This window comes from Onychostruthus taczanowskii, unplaced genomic scaffold (assembly GCF_017590055.1).
Source record: "Onychostruthus taczanowskii isolate IOZ18803 unplaced genomic scaffold, ASM1759005v1 scaffold51, whole genome shotgun sequence".
In the NCBI taxonomy this organism is placed as follows: Eukaryota; Metazoa; Chordata; class Aves; order Passeriformes; family Passeridae; genus Onychostruthus; species Onychostruthus taczanowskii.
Window position 1 is genome coordinate 2749691 of NW_024502680.1, and position 17419 is coordinate 2767109.

General features: G+C 44.1%; 1 protein-coding gene across 4 annotated transcripts; it reads left to right on the plus strand.

The window, feature by feature from the left end:
- The first annotated feature begins 2724 nt into the window (after positions 1 to 2724).
- Positions 2725 to 14890, plus strand: PLEKHB2 (pleckstrin homology domain containing B2). Of its 4 annotated transcripts, none has more exons than XM_041416197.1 (8): positions 2725 to 2801; positions 6196 to 6243; positions 6868 to 7020; positions 7751 to 7853; positions 8891 to 8930; positions 11103 to 11192; positions 12354 to 12468; positions 14462 to 14890. In XM_041416197.1, exons 2-8 carry the CDS (start codon positions 6207 to 6209, stop codon positions 14596 to 14598), a joined length of 675 nt encoding a protein of 224 aa, XP_041272131.1. In that variant the 5' UTR covers positions 2725 to 2801; positions 6196 to 6206; the 3' UTR covers positions 14599 to 14890. The 4 variants fall into 4 exon arrangements, with proteins under 4 accessions (XP_041272131.1, XP_041272134.1, XP_041272133.1 ...); XM_041416200.1 differs by lacking the exon at positions 2725 to 2801 and adding an exon at positions 2825 to 2898; XM_041416199.1 differs by lacking the exon at positions 2725 to 2801 and adding an exon at positions 5720 to 5792.
- The last annotated feature ends 2529 nt before the right edge of the window (positions 14891 to 17419 follow it).

A 17419-nucleotide genomic window follows, 5' to 3' on the forward strand; every position in this document is an offset into this window, starting at 1 on the left:
AAAACAGAAATATGTTCTTTTCCATCTCTCTTTCATCAGGGAAGGTTTATAAGCTATGTACAAACTATTGCAACCTGGCTTACTTTCCCAAACAGTTAATCAAGCTTGCCTTATTTCAGGACCTATCTTCTCTGCTGTTTTCACCTAATGCCTAACTAATACTTTCAAGTTGCCCATAACCTTCAGATTTAAGCTTTGAAACGCTAATAAATAATAACCACATAATAACTCTTTTGGAGTCCTAGTTCTTTGAATTCCTTATTCAGGTGTTCTCCAGCAGCAACTCTCCTGATCTTTCTGTTGCAAGCAGGGATCTTTGGTTGAATAATAATTTTCTTGATTTTACTACTTTTCATTTCATTACCTTGTAAGCAATGCTGATTCTGGAACAACAACAACAACAAAAAAGTAGTCTGATTGAGCATGTATTAGTTGTAGTAATATTAATAGCATTAATTATAATACTTAATAATGCTGGCATGTATTTTGTTTGAAATGCTTTTTCTTAATGCAAATGTATATTCTGCTTGATTTAGAGGCTAATTATATTTTATGAATCAAAGTACGAAATTTGAAATTCAAATTTCAGCTGAAGACCCTCAAATGACTGTGAAAATTCAAATGCTTATGTTGGTGGCAATCAAAATTTAGCATGCATTGAAGAGATATATTATGTCAGCTGCATTATGACAAAGAAGTAGAAGTCACATATGGCTCAATTTTTCCAAATCCATTTTCCCAAATAGCAATTTCATAAGTGTTTAGAAATTTAATTTGCCAATTCAATTTTAACTGGTATGTTGTAACTACAATGGGAAGTTGAACTTCAGCCTTTGTTGCTTTCATTCAGGACAAGAATGGGAGTAAAAAAGCCAGGGTTTGGTAAGTCTTTAACATTCCAAACATTTTTTCAAAATTATTAGTGAGGGATGAATCTTACATCATGCTTTGGAAGTTACCAGACTGACAGAGCAATTATGAACATTTGAACAAAAGCCTTCACTTTCACATTTCACTGGCAAATAACTTGAAAAGAAATCCCCAATTGCAATAGTATTCACCTAAATATTCTCATTCTTTTGCTCAGGGTATTAATACTCAGGCCTTCAGCTCTGCAGCACAGCTAATTAGAAACTCACTGATCAAAGTTTCCTCAGCAAATGAGGAGCCCAACATGTTTAATTCAAAAGATCTCAGAATGATAAGCCTGAGAGATGTTTGCATGTGTTTCCAGCACATGCTTGGGTTGCTGGCAGACTGAAGATCTGACCTTTCCTGCATCTGTGCCCCTGTCCTGCTCCCTCAGATGGGATTTCTGTGGCACTTCTGTGGCTGGGTTCAGAGCCCTGCCTGACTTTCCAGGGTGGGTACAGGACAGGACATGGTCCCAGACAGCTCCAAAACAAAGCCTTGATGCTCTGCACCCATGGAGATAATTCATCCAGGAAACACCTAACAGTTGCCTGAGGAAGTCTGAAATGGTTTTAACCCTAATGTGAAAACGAAAGCTTTATATGAGCCCAGACAGCCAGTGCTTTGAACACGTGCCAAAACGGCAGCTATCCCCTTGTGACTGTTCACCCAGGGCAGGATTTGCTGAATTCCCAAATCCTTGAGAGGAGTATTTTTCATGCCAGAAGAAAACTGCTCCCTTCCCCAGTGTAAAGGTTGTCTTGCCTTCCACCACTAACCTCTTACCTCCGTTTCTGAAAATACTTTCTCAGCAATGAAAGGTGACAGTTTTAGCCTCTGAGAAAGGACTCCTACATAAATAGAATTTGACCTACACAAATCTTATTTACTGGTGGTTTCTGAAATGTGTTCTGTTCACAGATAGATGATGTCTTTTTATCCCCCTTGTTCTGCCTACACCACTTTTCTGGTCCTTCAGAGATACATGAAAGCAAAGGCCACACTACAGCCTTGAAGTACAGGGCCACAGGCTCTCTATGTAATTTCTAGTTAGAACTGCTGTTGTGCTCAGGAAGAGATAATAGATGGGTAGGAGGAATTTGAGGAGCTTGTTGACAGATTGAGTCAAATTGTGAATATTATTTCTGTATTATCTAGGCTTAAAGAGATTGATTGAAGCAAACAAATTAATGATTTTTTTTTTCTTTTTATTTACAGTTGTAATAATAGTGGTATTCCCTCCTAGGCTGCTAGAATGAGCCCGGAAAAAGTTCTAATAACAAATCACATCAATCAGGGGAAATATTACATCTCCGTAAGAGGTTCTCATTTTCCAGAGTAACCATCCCATACATTTTGCGTCAGAAACACAATTGCGGTGATGGAGTTAATCAGGCGGCGGCAGGGCGCAGCGCCCGTGGGTGCCGCTGTCAGCGCGGGCCCCAGCAGAGCGCGGGGCTGCGGGCCGGGCGCGGCCGCCGCCCGCCTTACGGAACAGCTCACAGAGCAGCCGGCCTCTCCTGGCCGCGCTGCTTGCGGGACTGCCTGAACCAAGCGCCTGCCTATCTCTGTTGCGGTTCCGCGGCGTGAGATCAGAAACTGTGGAAGAAAAGAAAAAACCTGTGAAAAGAACCGCCTAGTGCAGTGAGGCCGCCCCTGTGGCAGCCGCCGGCCGGGCAGGAGGCGATGGGTTTAGAGCGCCGGCAAAGCGCGTGCGGCGCCGGGGGAAGGCATTACCGGAACGGGTCAGTGTCCCGGCGGACCGAGGCTCGGCCGGGCCGGGCGCGCTCCCCGCGCGGCTCCGGGCCGGGCGGCGCGGCTGACGTCAGGACGGGGCTGGCGCTGCCCGCGGGCGGAGCGGGGCCGGCGGCGGGCGCGGGGAGAGGCAGGTACGGCCGGCGGCTGGGCTGGGGCAGGGCCGGCGGGGACGGGAGCCAAGGGGGCCCGGCTCCAGGGGGCGGCCCGACCGCCGCTAGCCCCGCCAAGGTCAGCGGGACGCAAACCCGGCCGGGAGCGGTGCCGGGACCCGGCTGTCGGCGGCGGGGAGGGCGAGAGCGGCTCTCGGGGCGGCCCAGGCCAGGCCAGCCCAGGCCGCTGCTGGGCGGAGCTGGCGGGGACGGAGCGGAGCCGCCGCCGTGCCCCGCCGGGTAGAGGCGCGGTGGGCCGGGGGCTGCCGTGGGGCTGTCCCGGTGGGAGCGAGCACCGCCCGGGCAGGGTCGGGACGGAGCGCGGGGAGCTGCCCGGAGAGCGCAGACAGCTCCCGGGGAAAGGGCCTGCGCAGCTGGGCCGGAGCCAGGCAGTCCAGAAATAGCAAAGTTGCGCTGTTGAGAGCGGGAGGGGCCGGGTAGGTTACGTCTGGACAGTGTGCTTCCCGCACTCTGCCCAGGTGCGGAGAGTAAAGTCACCGCGGGGAGTCTGCGGGCACCGCCGGCTCAGCTCCGCAGCTGCCTCTGGTGCCTCAGCGCTCTCCATCTGCACGGATTGCAGGGTCGGGCCCACTGCTAGCTCAACTGCTGATTACAAGCTGCAGGGAGAAACACTTGTTTTATTTTAAAGTGTGTTTTATCAAGAAGGGAAGTGGAACAGACTGTTGGGTATTCAACATTATATTCCATGCAGAAAACTGCTGTTCCAGGGAGCACTCCTTTGCTGCATCTATTTCTAACTTGAGTTCAGTTTAGAGTGCTACTACTCTTAGATTTCAGTCACCAGAACACTTTTATTCATATTGGTTATAAATTAATTTATCTTTGGTTAAGTGCCATTTTTCATGTTGGTGGCACTGGGCTGGTTTAACAAGCAAATACTACTCAGATGCAGCTGATCTTGCTAGGATATCTTCTAGCTCTGCAAATACACTTTTAAACATCATGTAGGAGGAGTGTGAATACTGTACAGGACTTCAAATGAGCCCTTGTGCTTAAAAAGGACAAGGAAGAATATCTAATTGTTTTTGCACCTCCTACTTTAAGTGCTGACAGATTTTTCTGTGTGATTCCTTGCTCGTTCTCCAGAGCTGAAGTTTTGGGCACTTAAACTCTGAATTGGGAAAGGGTATTTATTTGCTGTCTCCGAGGTTACATGCAAGGTGCTGTACAGCTGCTGAAGCCCCGTTTGCTCTTGCAGCTTTAGACAGCTCTGAGAAATTCTGAATGTGAGACTTCATGAGCTGTTCTGCAATCACAGGCAAAACTCAGTTTTTCAAGAGAGAGGTTTTCTTTGGTTCTTCCCCTTTTTGTGTCTAAGTTAAATCTAATGCTATTGTGTAACAGAGTTGGTTTAAAGGTAGCAACAACATTCCACTAGTGTAACAGTTGCAGCAGAACTGAAGTTCATGCAAATTGTTTTCTGGCTTGTAGCCTAGGAAACAGTCTCCAGAAATAATGATTTCACCTTATTGGGCAAACTGGAAGACATGGAAACATAGAGACACTCATTCCTGTGAAAATGAAGAGCAAGTAGACTGCTTGTAAAGGAGAATCAAGGGGACAGAAACCTGGGTTGGGGTGGTGGCAGAATGAGCCTCAGGTCCTTTGTGCTGCTCTGTTACTTTGGAAGAATTAATTGGCCTCTATTTCTGGAGCTCTCTCTCTGTATAGGGGTGACAAGAGCATGTGACCAGGGGGGACCAGGACCAGGTGACCACAATTAAAGCAGAACAGAAGTCTGACATTCCCTTTCAGAAGCGGGCTCTCAGCAGAATCTTTCTTTTCCCAGCAAGCTGGTACAAAGTCAAGAGTAAGAGGTTTATCCAGGAGTTCAAACTTTACCTGAAGGTGGTTCTCACCATCATATCCAAGTCTGTGCAGGATGTGGCAGTCCTTAAATATGAAATCCTGATGGTTATAATCTTGTGTGCTACAGTATTTGCCCAGTAGTCTAAGAGGACACAGCTACGAGTAATAATCCATAGATCAGAAAATAGATGGATGCCTAGTAACTTCATATTTTACTAGAAGATTACCATAAGAGGCTTATCCTGGAGTTCCACCTGAAGGTGGTTCTCACCATCATATCCAAGTCTGTGCAGGATGTGGCAGTCCTTAAATATGAAATCCTGATGGTTATAATCTTGTGTGCTACAGTATTTGCCCAGTAGTCTAAGAGGACACAGCTACAAGTAATAATCCATAGATCAGAAAATAGATGGATGCCTAGTAACTTCATATTTTACTAGAAGATTACCAAACTATTCTTTTTCTCCCTTCTCCTCAGCTTTAAACATATTCTGCTGAGGTTTGTCTGGGAGAAGTTCTTCTGTTTATCAAATCTACTATGCCACCTTTCACCCCCTCATGCCCCTCCCTTTAAGCTGCCACAAGTAGAATGTTATTTGTTAGGTTTCAATGTTGTGTCTGTCTCTCCCATTGGCTTACAGGCCCCACAAATAATTTCTAAAAAGCAGCCTTCTCAGGGGAGGCTTAAAATGCTTGTGTTCTTCCTTTTCAAGTTCAATTGCATCGGGATAGTTGAGTTTTTATAATCTCTTTAAAAAAATAATCAGAACACAATTAGGCTGTAAAATAAATTCACATTGTCCAATATATCCCATGTTTGATGTCTTTTTTCAACATGCTCATAAACCAGAATGCAGTGGCTGACTATTTAATGTCACGTGTGATGACTTGAATTTAACACCGAGTCCTTGCCATGATATTTCAAGCTTCATTTAAAAGCTGAGGAGAACTGAGAATCTTACTTTATAGTCTCATCTTTTACTTTAATTCTTAGAGCGAGCTAGTGATGATTTGAAAGAAATATAAGTCATAAAAACAGCCTTCTCCTTCCTGTTTAAACTGTTTCAGCTTTTGTTTTGACTGGACTTTGAGCCAGTGAATGAAAAACACAGAAGAGGAAGTACAGGGGAAAAAAAAAAAAAGGTAGGTAGAAGTGCTTGGTAACTTGAGACTGCAGAATACAGGATGTACACGTATGCAGAGAGAAGGGCTTTGAAAGGAACTGCTGGTGAGGCAGGAAGCAGTCATTGCAGGCTGTCTCTTCCCCATTTCTGAGGGCAGCAGCCGTAGGGTTCTGTTTGCCAGTTAAACATCAAGGTGGTCTCTGACAGTCACGCTGGATCGCAGCAGTTGCTCTTTTGTTACATCCTACACCACCGGTTGTGCTTACTGAGTATCTTCAGCTGGGATCTGCTGCATCTCTGCAACATGAGCTGGGTGCATGCAGCTCTAATAGATGGCACTGAGATGCCTCTTTCTAATGTATTATTGTGAAATACTGACAACTGCTTTTCTCCCTCCTCCCCCTTCCTCTTCTGCTCACTAGATTAAGCAACAATGGCATTTGTGAAGAGTGGATGGCTGCTCCGGCAAAGTAAGTCATGGGTCTTTCTCTTCCTTCTCTCCCTCTTCACTGGGATTTCTTCAGAAAACATCAGAGCAGCTGATGTTGGAGTAATTCCTAGGTTTTCTTAAAACAAGTAGTTCTGTGGGTTGTTTTTGTTGTTTTTTTCCTTTTTACTTTAAGGATACGTCACACAATGACGTGTAATGACGGCATTCCCATGTGACCTTTGGGTGCTCCCAGGATATATTCCTGTTTATATCCTGGGAAACAGGATATAAACATATCTGAGGTGTCTGACTGGCATTCAGCTTCAGATGCTGCTCTGTAATTAGTGCTGTGTAAGTGGGGACTTGAAAACTTTACCTGACACCTCAACTTTGTGTCTTTCAATTAATCATGCCCTCTGCATGTTCCTGCAGCAAGTTAGAACTCAAGCATTAGGTCATACACTTAAAATAAAACCAGCTTTGCTTTGAATTCTACATGAAATATGGCACCCAATTCCCAAGTGGGGATATTGTAATACAGGATTTTGCTTGGCACTTTTGGAATGTTGTTTGGGGCAACTGTGAAGGATTTCTTGGTTTATTAACTTTAGGACAGAAATATTTCCTGATATGTGCCCTCAAGAGTGACTGTCTGATTTTTAAGGTACTATTTTACGGCGTTGGAAGAAGAACTGGTTTGATCTGTGGTCTGATGGCCGCTTAATATTCTATGATGATCAAAGTCGCCGTGATCTAGAAGATAAAATCCACATGCGAATCCACTGCATCAACCTCAGAGTGGGGAATGAATGTCGAGGTAATAATGAAACTTTCAGGATTTGTGTATCCAGAGATGCTTTACAACTTCAGTGCCTGCCCAGCATACCACATAGAGCACTACTGCAGATGTAAACGTGTCCAAAGTGTGTGCAACTTCACTGGTCTTGAATCCCCCACCTTCCAAAAAAACTCAACCCCACCAACTCCTAAATTGCTTTAGAGATACCCAGGGTGTGGTATCACCATGTGATAGGTTAGGTTAGGGTTTGATACTTCCTGTTAAAACTCAGTGAGGACAGTGTACCATGCATGCAGGAGGATGGGATGTTCCCAGCAGGACTGTGTGTCTCGTACAGAGCTTTCCTGGCTAACCACAGTGCTGGCTGGACAGAGAGGCACGGCTAGAAATGGGAAACCTCAGCAGATGTTTTTCCTAAGTTCCTTCTGGCATTTGTTAGTGCTCCACTTGGTGCTGACACAAGGGAAGGACACAAATGCTGGAGAGTACCTGCTGCTAAGAATGGATTGGTTTTGCTGTGAGACACTTGCATTTCATAGGGAAGGTGTTCAGAGCTGCTTACTTTCAGGACACTCTGCAGAGTAAGAACAGGTTATTTCATTCTGGGGCTCATTCTGATGTTGTGGAAGGCAGCTACAACTGGCCCTAGTTTATTTTGTCCAGACTTGCTTAAACTTGCCTCCCTTCTTGTACATGTGCTCATGTAATGCTGTTTATATTCATAACTCATCTCTGTTTTCTCACTCAGATTTCCAGCCTCCAGAGGGGAAGCAGAGAGACTGTTTACTGCAGATTGTTTGCCGTGATGGGAAGACAGTCAACCTCTGCGCAGAGAGTGCAGATGACTGCCTGTAAGACAGCCAGAGAATAATGGCTTTGATGCTTCTCCCTCTTTTATCCTTCTTTATCTCCCTCCCTAGTTATTTTCCTCCCTCCTAACTTTCAGAGAAATGTTTAAAGAAAGTTTTCAAGCAAATAAAAGCAGGTTTTCAGTGACCAACCCAATATATCTCCTAGAAGTTGTCTAGCTCATGCAAACTAACTGCAAGTTAAGTCACTGAAACACTGAAGGGTGAGGAGGAGTAGAAGAATATGATTACTATGATTAATGCAAGACTTGTAGAACAGATTTTTTTAAGCTTTTGCCATTCTTCAAGAGCACATGATGTGGCATTAGCCCAAGGACATCCCAGCAGCAATAGGAGGAATATTCCATGATTGTGAACTCTCAGCTGAACTGGGCTGTGTAGAATTAGGTAACTTCTGTGATCATTGTTTGCCAAGAAGTGGCCATGTGGAGCATGGTCCCAGCCCCGTGGCAGGGGAGGAGCTGGGTGAGGTGTTCCTGCCTCCTGGGAACAGCAGCAAGGCCTCTGCTCTAATCAGCACAGATGCGCTGTTCTGCTGGGGTGCATCTCTTCTCATTACCTCATCCTAAGCAGGATTGCATATTTCCCACCTGTTGTGCTTGCAACAAGGACTCCAAAACTGCATCCATTCCTCCTCGGTTCCTGCCTCCAGCAGGAACTCTGCTCTAATCAGCACAGATAAGCTGTTCTGCATCTCTTCTCATTACCTCATCCTAAGCAGGATTGCATATTTCCCACCTGTTGTGCTTGCAACAAGGACTCCAAAACTGCATCCATTCCTCCTCTTGCTCCTCCTCATTCTTTCTCAGCTCTGCAAAGGCAGTAATTATTTCTTAGTCTTGATGTAACGCTTTTGTGCATTCATTTGAGTTCTCATTAGGCTTTGACACATGCAGTACCTAAAAGTCTGCTCCTGCAGTACCTCTAGTTGCTAGCCTTGTTTGTGTCATTGACCTGAAAGAAAAAGGTGGCATTAATTTTTATCAGTGTTCCACTAACCAATGGGTTTTTATTTGCAGGGCATGGAAAATTGCTCTCCAGGATGCCAGAACAAACACAGTGAGTGTCCTACCTAGACTTTATAGTGATAGAGAAGCAGCACATCAGTGTTCTGTGTGGTCCAGCAGTTTAGTTCTGAAATCATGTTCCATTCTTCTCTGCTACAGAAAAACAGGGTCATGAGCATGATAGTAAAGCTTGTGGGTGGGGAGGAGAATGATTCTCTGGATCACAAACACATCCTTGCAGCCACGTCCAGGCAAATACATGCTGTGTGGAAAATAATGATTTAAAGGAATGATTTCTCTAGGTGGAAGTGAATGTTTGGAAAGCTGGTCTGTGGGCATTGAGGCTGTGGGCAATAAGCAAATCTTCTGCAACCAGCAAAAATGAACTTTTCACTCCTAGTGTTTGTTGCCTCCCAGGTGGGTGCAGTGCTAAAGGAAGCTTACTACACAGCAGCTGTTTGTTAATGTAGATCCATCCCACTGTGGGATGCTTCTTGGCACCAACATGGGGAAGAGTGAAATGCTTGGAGGGGAGTGCAGGCATGCTGAAGAGGAGTGTATTACCTCTGCATTTTCTGCAATTTGTTTTTCCTTTAGGCTGCCTTCCAGAGTACTCTGCAGCTTTCCTTGGATGACTAGGCTGAACCAACCCGAGGTGTTTCTGTTCCAGGGGAAATGCTGTGTTTTGTAGAAGCTTATCTCAGTTTCTGATGGGTCACATAAACATTGCCACTCTGCTGGGGCATCTGTCAGATGATATAACTTAGATTTGTAGATACCCAAAGCAAACACATGTCGTGGCACAACTACCCCAGACATGACTGCCTCTGTCTGCAGCCAGGCTACACTGCCTGTGGCCTTAAATGAGAACTGAAGGATTTGTCCTCATGCAGAGGACACAACACTCATGCTCTGTCTGCTCTAGTTTTAGGGGATTTATCTCACCTGTGTGTGAGATGGTGGCTCCTGGTTTCAGGAAATGGGAACTGCTGTTTTCATGCCTCTGACACTGGTGCCAGCCTTGATAGACGGCTCAGAACGTGGCAGTGCTGACCTTGGTCAGCCAAGGCAGACCCCAAGGCTACTCAGGTAGCCCTCTACACAAATTAATACACGTATTACATAAATTAACATCTTCCAAAGCTATTAAAGATGTCCAATGAGGACTTGGACTAACTGGGGAAGTGGGTTTGAGTCTGTAGGTGTGTCACACACTTTTCAAAAATTCCAAGCATCCAGCAGTACCTCCTAACTTCACTGGAATAGTGGGGTGATCACCTTGGCTTTGAGAACTGTATCATTTACAGGTTTGCAGGCTTGTGCATTGCTTGTACAGAGATCCTTGTGGCAGGGCAGAGCACATTTACTGCTAAGATATGAGCAGATTTCTCAGGTGATGGAAATACCACTTCATATAATATTTTAACAGTGTTTCAAGCAGTCCTTAGAATCTTCACCATGAGTTTGACTTGGGATATAACCATATTATGTCCTCAAATGCCATGATTTCATCAGTCCAAGAGACAATACAACATTTGCTGTTGATTTATTAAAATGTTCCCTTGTGAATTAAAGAATGGGAGCTGGCTTTTCCCTTGGAAAAGGGAATAAGAGCATCACTGTAGATTTTGGATATTAGGGGCAAGAATACAAAGCTAGTGTAAGAAATCTTAATTGTCTTTGAGAACTTATTCTAAATGGACTCAAGTGTTACCACCTCTGCCTCAGAGGTACCACTCAGGTACCACTTTTGGCTACTGCATTTGTTTCCTTTACCTGCTTCTGCAGAAGTTGGTGATACCAAGTCATCACTTAGTGATACAATAACTCTAGGGTGCCAGGAAGCAGCCAGTTTAGTTGTGAAGATTTCTTTATCTGAAAACAGAAAATGAACAGGAGGGTAATTTCTAGATCTGAGGCTCTGGAATTGTGGAAGGAGCCAGGGTGCTTGCATGTACACATATGTGCATATTTCCCTGTCTGTGGCACACACACAAGGAAAAATTTGATGGCTCCTTTCTGTGGCTGATCAGGAATTTGTATTCTCCCAGGTCTAGTCTCCAGGTACTTTCTTTCTGCAGCCTTTACAAGGTACTCACTGCTTTCTTAACATGCAGTGTGGCTAAAGGTTACTTTTTCTTTGGGGTGATTAAGTTTTAATCCTTAGACTGCTCTGTCTGTCTGTAGGAACAGGTGATAACTGCTCGCTCTCCTTGGTGTTTAGGGCTACGTGGGATCTGATGTGGTGTATGATGAGACAGCCATTTCCTCAGCCCCTCCTCCCTACACAGCTTATGCCACACCATCACCTGAGGTAAGAGTTGCAGTCAGGAAGCATTAACATGAGTGAAGCAGCAGGAGCAGCCTCCTTCAAGCACTCACAAAGTGCTCTGCAATGTACTCTTACACCCAGCTTTAAAGTTTTTTCAACAGCAGAGAGTAAGACACTATCAGTCTATTGCTGCTCTTATTTGAGATGGATTTCCTTTGAAAAGGATGAGACACATTTGGTTGGGAGGTGTATAAAGGTGTGGCTGCTCAGAGCTTGAAAAATAAAGCTTCTGAGAGACAGAATTTATTTGGCTGATCTTCAAATATATTGGTTGTGCAGCTTCTAACATAAGGAGGTGTAACTACACTTTGATGTTGTGCAAGCACTGGAAAGGTGTAAGATCAGGAGTTTTAGAAATAGGGTGTACTGGAATAGCCACTTTTAATATGTAAGGATTTTGTACCAAGATGTCACAGCAACACAATAACTCTAGTTCCTGGATACACAGTTCTTTTGCAGTGAAGGAGTAAGCTTTGGCACCAACCAGAATATGTTGGGGAATTCTGGATGTGCTTAGTGATGTGCAGTAATATGTTAGGGGATAGTTTGGAGCACTATTGCTTGTTGCACTAGCTGCTCCAGCCTCTCATTCTTGTTAAGAATGAGTTGTGGTGGAAGCTTCCTCTGTGCAGCCTTCTCTTTTGGAGAAAAAAGTGAAATACAATGAGAAAAAAAAAACGAAAAAAAAAGAGAAAAAATGTATGCTTCTAAAGCATACAGCTCTAGAGCATTTATCTTTAATCTGACATTTGCTTGCAGTGTACCCTCTTGGAGGGCTGGCTGGATTTTTTTGGGATTGGCTGCTGCCTTCCTGGCACTTCTGAGCTCCCCAGAGAGCTGCTGTTGGCATGAGGGCAGAGAGGAGAAGCTGGCAGGGCTGCTGTGCCTCTGCCTGATGATCCAGGCCCTGCCTCTGCTGTTGCCTGTCCAGGAAAGGAAGACAGCAAATGCTGCTTAGGAGTGCCTTTTTTTTTCAAGCAACTGTTCTGAATTCATTCCAGGGAGTAGATTGGCTATAGCAGGACAGCCTGAATAGTTTGGTTAAATTTTAATTACATTAGACACGAAGGCAGATTGAACAGGGTGCTTGATTGGATCCCTAGCAGAGTGCACTTGTGTAACAGCCCTTTTTAATCTCCCCAGGTTTATGGCTATGGCTATGATCAGTACAATGGTGCGTACCCCCCTGTGGGCCCTCAGATCTTCTATGCCTCCAATGGACAAGCTTATGCTCTGCCCTACCAGTATCCATACCAAGGTAATCAGCCACATCCTCCACCTTTCCAAAGAAGCTATTTGAGTCAATATTTCTTGCTTCAGCTCTATTAATCACCATCCTTTACCAGCCACCAGTCCTGCACACAGAGAAAAAAACCTGACCTGGAACTGGAAGCCAGTCCACTCACCCTTTCACAACAAGGGGACTGCAGTGAAATTGCTCTTAAGGGATTTAACCTTCCCAATGTGATCTCAGCATAGTTACATTGCTTTATAAACTCCTTTTGAAGCATACAGCATGTTTCCTAAGGAAATGTATAAGAGCCAGAAGATGTGATTCTGTGATTCAGTACTCCATATTGGGCATTGATGGAGATTTTCATTCATCTGTTGCTTTTAAACCTAGTTTAATTATTTAAACACAAGTTTCAAAGGTAAATTCACTCCCAGAACAAGGTTGTAGCTGGTTCCTTCCCCATGTGCTAGAACTGCTGTAAGGCAGCATTTCAGCCAAATGATATCTTCTGTTGCTCTGTCCAGGTTTGTATAGCTTTAAATCTCAAAACCAGGAAGCAAAGAGTAAAATTGTAGGGTGTGCTTTTAATCAGTCACCTTAATTTAGGGTTAGTTTTGCACAGAGCCCCCGTCCTACAGAAATGGGGCTTTAGAGTCGTATGGTAATAAAAATGAGAAAATGAATTGTTTATGATCTGACTGCAAACAAGAATCTCTACTGAGAATATTTTATTTATTACATCTTTTGAGGGAGATTTTGTTTTCCATTTGGCATTTTTCAGGTTATTTCACTTGCCTTTTCCATTTTTTTGTTATAAGGGAGGTGCATCAGCCTTTAAAGCTTTTAAAGTTTTCTTCATGTAAGTTACTGAAATCCTAAGGTACAGATGATACATATTCAAACACAGAGGAATGTGTGTCCTGTTGGCTCTGAAAAGCAGTAGCTTTTTAAAAACCCAAGAACTGTTTTTAAAAACTTCCAGCAGGCCAAACCCATATGATAACAATGCAGCATCAAGCAGCCATGAGCAGTTTGCAAGTGCAGTGTGTTAAGGTACTGGTTACTGGTTGGGCATAGTAACCAAGGCTCAGTGGTTTCCTTCACCAGAGTCACAACAACTAAACCTTAGGGCTCAGATTCACCACAGCACCTCACTTAACCCTGTCCCTTCAGCTCTGCTGCTCCTTCTCTGCAGTGACATAGTCCTTCTCAGGGGGGAGAGTCATGCATTGTTGAGAGTCAGTGAAAGCCTTTCCTAGTTGTATTTAGTTGGATTACTTAAGAATCTGTTACAAAACACCATTGTGAGATTTTCAAGGATATTTAATCTCCCTGAAATGTCTGGAAGGGAAACCAGTACTGTTATGTTTGCTTTGCAATTAGGAGTTGAATCAGAAAACATGACAGGTGAAGCTGTTACAAGGCTGTTACAGAGCAGGGGTCAGTTGGTGGCTTCTTGAGTCCAAGTTAATTTCTTACTACTGGCTAATCTTCATCTGAACAGAAATGTAGCAGCCGTCACCACCCCACAGATCAGTCCAAGGTGTGAAGGCTGAATTGCAGTAGGCAGTAAATGTAAATAACTGATGCAGTTTCAGACAAATGACTGGCTTGAGACCTGCCAAAGATTTTTTCAGAGGGAGGGGGTAAGGGGGAAGAATTAAACTATTTGCCTTAACTTCAAGGCTGAATCAATTTTTAGACCCATTTCTTACATTAAATCCACAAAGTGAATACAAGTAATTCATAGGGTCTTTGCAGAACAGTGTTCACTATTACATTTGTGATGAGTTTTCCTCACAGATATTAAGCTGTTACAGGGCTAGAAGTGTTGCTCGGATTTAATTAATGTGGAGGCTGAATCCAAGGCAGAAATGTATCCTACCTGTGCAGCTGACAAAATACTAGTATTCATTTGAAGGAGGAAGGTGAAAGAACAGCCTGTTTTGAAATTGCAGCGCATGCATTAAGATAAACATTTCTTTTGCCCTTCTCCCAACAACCTCTTATTTCCTAGGACCTTATGGGCAGCCCCCTGCAAACCATGTCATCATCCGAGAGCGTTACCGTGACAGCGATGGAGACCTTGCACTGGGCATGCTGGCTGGAGCAGCAACTGGAATGGCTCTGGGGTCACTCTTCTGGGTCTTCTAGATTCCCCTTTCCTTATCTCTGTAGTTCCAAACCCCTTTATTGTGTGCAATAATATATTGGCAATGTTGTTTACTGTTAAACTTTGAAAAATGCAATAGTTATTTTTCAGTAGTGACATCTTAATAACTGATTCTTAACTGTCTTAATGAGAGTTTGAAGGCACCATTTAGTTACGTGGTTGGAAATGGCACGTGCTGCTCTTGAATTCTGGTCTCATGTTCAGGATCAACATGAGCACCAGTGTCACGTGGTAGCAGTCACTGCTTTATGAATAGACTGTTATTGTAAACACCATAGGAAAAAAGATTTTTTTTGGAGGGGGGAGGGGTCTAAGGTCTAGTTCAAATAAGAGATTAACAGGAGTCCTGCATTAGTATACACATACTACTGGCTTTTAAACATTCCCTGGAAAAACATAGAGCTCAGCAAAGATTCCTTGGCATTAGACAGTCTGCCATGCTTGAGGTTTGTTTTTTTTTCGTTTTCAGACTTGCCTGCAGATGGTAGTGTGTTTTCTTAGGTGCAGCCCTGTACCTGCCCCTCACACCATCCAGGTGAAGTTGTCTCTGAGAATGTATGAGCAAACCACTAAGAAGCAGCAGCACTCCTCAATTCTTTTATTCTCCCAGAAATGTGAATGACCAGTGGCAAGGAAGAGCAGTGTTTGTTGTTCCAGCTCCCTCTTTATCCTGGATGACTCTTCTCTGGTCAGATGGAAGTACTGGATCTTTAGCTTTGCAGGTGTCTGCAGAAAGCAGCTTCAGACACTGCAGCAGCTGCATTGTTAGGAGCTAGCCATTGTCTCTGCTCCTTACTGCCAGGGCTCTGCAGAGGCTGCAGGAGGAGAAGGAAAACTTGAACAGCCCTTGCTCTGTTGGCCCTGCCAGCCCCTCTGCAGGCAGGAACAGGAGGGGAGAGACAAGCAAAACAAGTAGACCTTGCACACAGGCACTTTGATATCAGCTGCCTTGCAGGGCTAGGATAAGATGGCTGCCTCTTAGCCACCAAGGTTTGCTGAACCAGGTTCCTTATTTGCAACTAATTTTCAGCACAGCTGAGCCTGGGTTTGTTGTATGTACATTTCCCCCTCACATTCAGCAGGTCTCCTCTTCCCTCCATGACTTGTTGAGGAAAACACTCCAAGGAACCTGTCTGGCTTTGCTTGTATGTGTGGTTTCTCTACACAGCATGCTGTCCCGTGGAGTGCAGCTGTTTTGTGTGTGTTACATGGCCTGTTTTAATCCATGCTGAGCTGTGCTTGGCAAGGAAAGAAAGCTCTGAAGAAATGCATGGGCTTTCTTGTTCAGGTAAATGAGGCAGGGTGCCTAAGCTGAGCTCTTATAGTAAGAGGACTTATTTTTATACTTCCACTTTTAGCTTCCTGTATTCGCATACTGGTTTAATGTTAAGTCTTACTTATGCTTCCATTTAGAAGAAGGTTAATTTCCTTATGGTTCACAGGGTTTCATGTCAGGAAAGATGAAAATAGATGAGAACTTGCACCCATATAAATTTAGCTGAAGTCCCAATCTTCTCTATTTCATCCTAAAATTCTCTTGGCTCTGTCCCACTTATTTAAGCAATAGAGGTCCTGGACAAGAGTTTGGGTAGCAGCACTAGGCTTTCATGAGCCTTAGGACTAATTCAAACAAGTGGAATCACTGGAAGTAAACAGACAAATGTCATTGTGGCTGCTTTACTAGGAGTGGCCTAATCCAGGGAAGGTAAACTGCCTTCAGGATGCTGGTTCTGAGCTGTACACCAGTGTGCAAGCATGTCCTTTCACAGGTTAACACAAGCTGCACGTGTTCAGCCAGTCAAACGTACTGAAAGGATGTTCTGGAAGTGCAAAAAAGGACTGAAGTGAAAGTTTCCTATTGCTAGTCCAAACCAAAAGAAATTGCAGTACACTACTGAAGCTCTCTTAGAGACCCTGAGGTCAGAAAGGGATGGAATGTAAGTGGACAAACATGTCTGCCCTTTTAAAAAGCCCTTTAAGAGGTGAGTTTGATTACAGGTCTATGCTGCTGTTTGGGTTGTTCTGCAGAACGCCTCCATCTCCTCCTAATCCTCTGTGATTCTTAACTTGTAAGGAGTGGGGGAGAATAAAACCACTGGGCATCATATGACTTTCTGAATTTCCTAGTGCCTGGGAAAGGATAAGAAAAAGTGAATGAGCTGGGTTTTTTATTTTGGTTTGGGCTTTTTTTTCAGAAGAACAGTTAGTCACAGCAGGGGAACATGTCTTTTGTGTTTTCAGGAGATAACTCTGTCTAGGTCCCTAGTTTCTTCAAGTGAAGTATATAAAATAAAGATTGTTGATTGCAAACCATTCCTGGGTTGAAAACAAAAAAAAAATAGTATTTTTAAAAGTTGAAATTGTAAGTAATTCCCCATTAAGAAAATAACCTTACATTTCTCAATGGAAAAATACACTACAATTAGAAGCCAAAGATTGTAGTTTCAGCTTGGAAACAATAGGTTGCTTTTATACAACAGTCATGAACTATTTTCTATCTCAGAAGCACAGGCATTTAGAACCCAGAAAGCAAGTGTACAAGCTTGTGCTAGAGCCTGAAATCAAGAGCACAGTTATCTCCCTGCAGGTGCTTGTAGCCTTTCTGATCTCACTGCAGAGACAGAAGTGGCAACATCCTGGTGCACAAAGCAGCAGCATGGATTGCCATCTTAAGTCCCTGGTTGCTGAAGCTCAGACTTGCTTCCTGAAGACAGGCCCATGTCTCCTGTTGCTCAGGAACAGAGCAGAGCTTTGGTCAGATGCACAGGAATGTCTGGCTGGATGCACAGTTGTGACTCAATA